The sequence below is a fragment of the Triticum urartu genome, chromosome 7A (assembly GCF_056163025.1).
Source record: "Triticum urartu cultivar PI428250 chromosome 7A, HENAU_Tu73, whole genome shotgun sequence".
Taxonomy (NCBI): Eukaryota; Viridiplantae; Streptophyta; class Magnoliopsida; order Poales; family Poaceae; genus Triticum; species Triticum urartu.
The window spans coordinates 144586745-144591594 of NC_141879.1; the positions used below are offsets into that span (position 1 = coordinate 144586745).

Consider the following 4850-nt stretch of genomic DNA (forward strand, 5'->3'; position numbering starts at 1 on the left):
GAGGGGTGGACGCGTGGATGGGTACCTAGGAAGGTAGTTTTGTGAAGATTCAACGAGAGGCGAGTAGCGTTTGCAAACATATACATATCTAGGAGTTTTTTGAGTTGTGTCTTGTGTGGCAGTACTATGCAGTGTAGGATCAATATGCCTTCATCAGGGACGTTCGGATTACAAAAATGTTTTTATTTGATGAGAAGGCCGCAGAAAGCTGCGATCAATTTAGGAAACCCATCAATCTTAGTCTCTTAGACAAATAACCTGTTCCTTGGATTTGGCGTGTTAGATACTTAGATCTCTCTCCACTTTCTCAGCTGTGGTGTCGCGGTGATGAGATTCTCACGGTCTCGCATCTAATAGGGTTGACGCTGCTGCCGGAGAGAACCAAGCCGCCGCGTCCTGCCGGCCGAGGAGCGGGACAGTAGTCACAACACACACACAGCAAAAGGAACGACGGGATCTACTACTAGTATTATCGAAGGAAACCATGTTTCTTACCGAAGTAGCAGAACCGGCTTTTCATGAAATATAATCTCATACATCGAATTGAGTAGGTAGATCTCCTTTGTTCTGACTTCTCCCAGGAGTAATGTTGGAGGTTCTATGGTGGCTCCAATTAATAAATGAGTACGAACTAGAGTACAAGACTTCCCCGGCAGTTTGTGTAGGCACAGTCCTCACTTACAACACAAAGGCACAACAAATTGCCCACGACTCGATGGAGAGATCTGACAACTAAGGATTAATCAGGACCAAATCATGTCTCTTATTCCAAACCTTGTACTAGTTTATTAACTTATGCATGTTTGGTCATACAATTTCCTCGCCGAAAGCATGGCGGAGGAACATCGACATGCAAAAAGTAAAGCTAGGGCTCCTCTTGGAAAGATGTGGTGCAGTGGAGGAGCCCCGCATTGAGGCGAGCGTTCTCCCGATTGAGCTCCTGCTGGTCGATGCAGTCCTTGGCGACGCCGACGCAGTTGGGGCAGGTAGCGGAGTTCTTGAGCGCCTCCCGCACGGCCATGATCTCGGACCGGAGACTCATGTTCTCCCAGCGGAGGAAGCGATTCTCCAGCCGCTCGTGCTCAATCTGCCATGCCATCATACAGATTCCAGCCCGTTAATTGCATCACCGATCGAGGACACGATCGAAAATATGGAAAAATGGAAAACTATGGAGCAAATCAGAGATCCAGTGCATAACCCATACCCTGATCTGTGTGCGGTGGTTCTGGAACCAGGATCTGACCTGCTTGGTCTCCAGACCAAGCTCGCGTCCAAGCTGAGCGCACTCGATCTCACTGGGGTGATCGGACTTCTTGTACGACCTGAGCGCGCACACCACACATACATAATTGATTAGTTTCTGCCAATCACTATAGTGTCTAGTACGCAGTAGTATGAAGATGCATAGAACATCAAATCACGGGAAATGGACAAAAAATAAGATATTAAGAGATTAGAACCTACTCCTCCAACTTCTGGACCTGCTCCGGTGTGTGGCGGCGTTGGCGCTTCCGGCGCTCCTGCAGCTGCTGCTGGCTGTCGGAGGCCCCCTGCTGGTGGTCGCCGAAGTCCATGGCTCTCGCTCGCTCTCTCTCGGAGGCTGGCTATAGAAGGAGAGGATGGAAGGGGAGCGATGGCTTTTTGCTCTGATGTGTGATCCCTCCCGGCCGGTGCCCTCCTATTTATACAGAAGCCTTGGTAACGCCAACATTGTGCTGCTCACTGCCAACCCATGGTATCGTCGTTTCCTTCTTTGGCTCCATCTACTAACCACCCCCGCTCCTTGGCTTCTTTCGTCCATCTTGCTCGAGAAGCCCCGCTCCTTGGCTTCTTTCGTCCATCTTGCTCGAGAGCCCCCGCTTCTTGTGTTGCGTTTGCATCTCCTCCTCTCTTTTGGTGAGTGCACATATATTAGAATGACTTAATTCCGTCTTTTTTACCTACTAATTAATCTTTTGCCAGAATTACCATTATTTGAGAGCTGCAAAACTTTAGAGAGTAGCTAGAGTACTTCCTGGAAAATATCACGCAGTCCTATTCTGAAGGTGACGGAGAAAAGCAATTCTCCCATGCACGGGAGGTCCCGTGCATGAGAGAGCCCTTGATTTTGCTTAGAGATTAGATGCCAGACGCATTGATTGAGCTTGTACTTTCTTAGATATTTTTCTGACAGCATGCAAGCACATTGTACCAGCTATTTTCACTACCGGAAACTGGCCCTACCCCGACGGCCAAATCAATGCCGACGGCTGCCGTCGGCCTACTTTGCGCTATGCCGACAGCCACGTCTTGGCCGTCGGCATATCTTGGCCGTCGGGCTACCACGAGCTAAGCCGACGGCACCCGTCGGCATACATATGTCGTCGGCCCAGCTGCGAACATGGCGACAGCAACCGTCGGCATACCCAGGCCGTCGGCATAACCGTGGGCCCGGCGACCCCGCCCGTGACCAGCGGCTAACGTCGTCAAATCTATGCCGGCGGCCTGAACAGGCGGCCATCGGCATATATCGTCATGCTACGTCACCGATCCGCGGCGCACCGTCCACGTGCTAAGCCGACGGCTGCCGGCGCCAGCACCTGGAGGGGGAAAATGGACGCATCGGGTCTACACGGAGGGGATGTAGCTGTCGGTTTGGCTCGGATGTTGCTCCCAGGTGTCCCTCTGAGCTGACCTAACACAACCGGGTGGAGAGGTCCACTGTTCAAAGCCTATCCGTGGAAAGTCAAAGGGCAAGATCTCGTGGTCAACCGCTCTAGGGTTAGGCAGGACAGGGGCCCTGGGGGGGGGGGTAGCAATGCCACCGGAGCGTCGCACCGGGCCCTCATACATGCGGGGTGGTGTGGTGGCATGTCCGAAGAGGCGGCACGCATCTCCGGGGTTTGGCCCCCCTCACGGACGGCGCCACCGCCGGCACTTGGAGTTGGGAAACGGACGCGTCGGGTCTACACGGAGGGGATCTTGCTGTGGGTCTGGCCCGGATGTTGCTCCAAAGTGTTCCTATGGGCTGAACTAACACAACCGGGTGGAGAGGTCCACTGGTCAAATCCCGTCCGTGCAAAGTCAAAGGGCTAGATCCCTTGGTCAAACGCTAAAGGGTTAGGCGGGACGGGGGCCCTGGGGTAGCAATGCCACCGGAGCGTCGCACCGGGCCCTCATACATGCGGGGTGGTGTGGTGGCATGTCCGAAGAGGCGGAACGCGTCTCCGGGGCGTGGCCCCCCCTAACGGACGGCGATGACACGGTAGTAGCCATTCTGCGTGAATATTATTAAATACTCGGAGCGCGATAAAATCATGAGTTTTTTTGCACGACGTGGGCACATGTGCTATAGGAACGATAATATTTTTTTCATAATTTTTGGTGATGGAGAAGTATCCGAAAAATTCCCTCTACGTGGATTGCCCTTCGCACGTCTACGGCTGTGGCCGGTGGCCTCCGGGGGCTAGCATGCCGCCAAATCTTGCGTAGGCGGCCTCTCACAAGTTTGGAAGTGTTGTGGTGGTTGCAAACGCCCGGCACGCATGTCCGGGGTGTGCCCCCCCTCACGGACGGCGCCGCCGCCGGCACTTGGAGGGGGGAAACGGACGCGTCGGGTCTACACGGAGGGGATCTTGCTGTGGGTCTGGCCCGGTTGTTGCTCCAAAGTGTTCCTATGGGCTGACCTAACACAACCGGGCAGGGAGGTCCGCTGGTCAAAGCCCGTCCGTGCAAAGTCAAAGGGCTAGATCCCGTGGTCAAACGCTACAGGGTTAGGCGGGACTGGGCCCTGGGGGTACAATGCCACCGGAGCATCGCACCGGCCCTCATACATGCGGGGTGGTGTGGTGGCATGTACGAAGAGGCGGCACGCGTCTCCGGGGTTTGGCCCCCCTCACGGATGGCGCCACCGCCGGCACCTGGAGGGGGGAAACAGACGCGTCGGGTCTACACGGAGGGGATCTTGCTGTGGGTCTGGCCCGGATGTTGCTCCAAAGTGTTCCTATGGGCTGACCTAACACAACCGGGTGGAGAGGTCCACTGGTCAAATCCCGTCCGTGCAAAGTCAAAGGGCTAGATCCCGTGGTCAAACGCTACAGGGTTAGGCGGGACGGGGGCCCTGGGGGGTAGCAATGCCACCGGAGCATCGCACCGGGCCCTCATACATGCGGGGTGGTGTGGTGGCATGTCCGAAGAGGCGGCACGCGCCTCCGGTCCCCCCCCCCCCCCCCCCGTCGACGACCCCCTCCCGGCGGCGTTAAAAAAACATTCAAAATCCATATGAAATAATAATACATAAAAAACATGGAAAAGGAAAAATATAACTATAAAAAACATCAAAAAAATTATATGAAATAAAAAAACATAAAGAAGAAAAAATATAAACTATTAAAAACATTAAAAAATAAAAAATACAGCTATGCCTACGGCTAAGCCGTCGGCATAGCTGCGGCCAGTGGGGGTGCTTCACGCGGATCGCTGACGTGGCATCTATGCCGACGTCAGCCGTCGGCATAGAGTGCCTTATCCCCTCGCTCACCACCCTGTCCACTCGTTCTCTCCCCTAGCTAGCTGCCCCCGATCCCGAGCACACCCGAACTGCTCGCCGCCGCCACCGACGTTTGGTTTCTAAAATACTTAATAAAGATTTTTTTTGCAATTTGACATGTTGTTTCATGTCGATTCATAATGTTGTGCCAAATGGTTAATGTGAGGTGAAGACCTAATTTTTTTCACTTGATGGAATTAATAGGATTTGGGGTGTTCCCATCTTCGTGGAGTGACCGTCGACATTGGAGGTGTTGGTCCAGGATCGTCCCTCCTTTGATCGACTACATCCTCTACATCGGAGGGTGAGCAACAATTCC

The 4850-nt window shown here is 53.7% G+C and overlaps 1 protein-coding gene across 1 annotated transcript; it reads right to left on the minus strand.

Annotated features, from left to right (window-relative positions):
* Nucleotides 1-541: 541 nt before the first annotated feature.
* On the minus strand, nucleotides 542-1644 carry LOC125526004 (homeobox-leucine zipper protein ROC8-like). Its single transcript, XM_087536150.1, has 3 exons — nucleotides 1468-1644; nucleotides 1208-1325; nucleotides 542-1087 (listed from the first exon to the last, which is right to left on the minus strand). The coding sequence occupies exons 1-3, from the start codon at nucleotides 1575-1577 to the stop codon at nucleotides 866-868; spliced, it is 450 nt and encodes a 149-aa protein (XP_087392276.1). The 5' UTR covers nucleotides 1578-1644; the 3' UTR covers nucleotides 542-865.
* Nucleotides 1645-4850: the final 3206 nt, after the last annotated feature.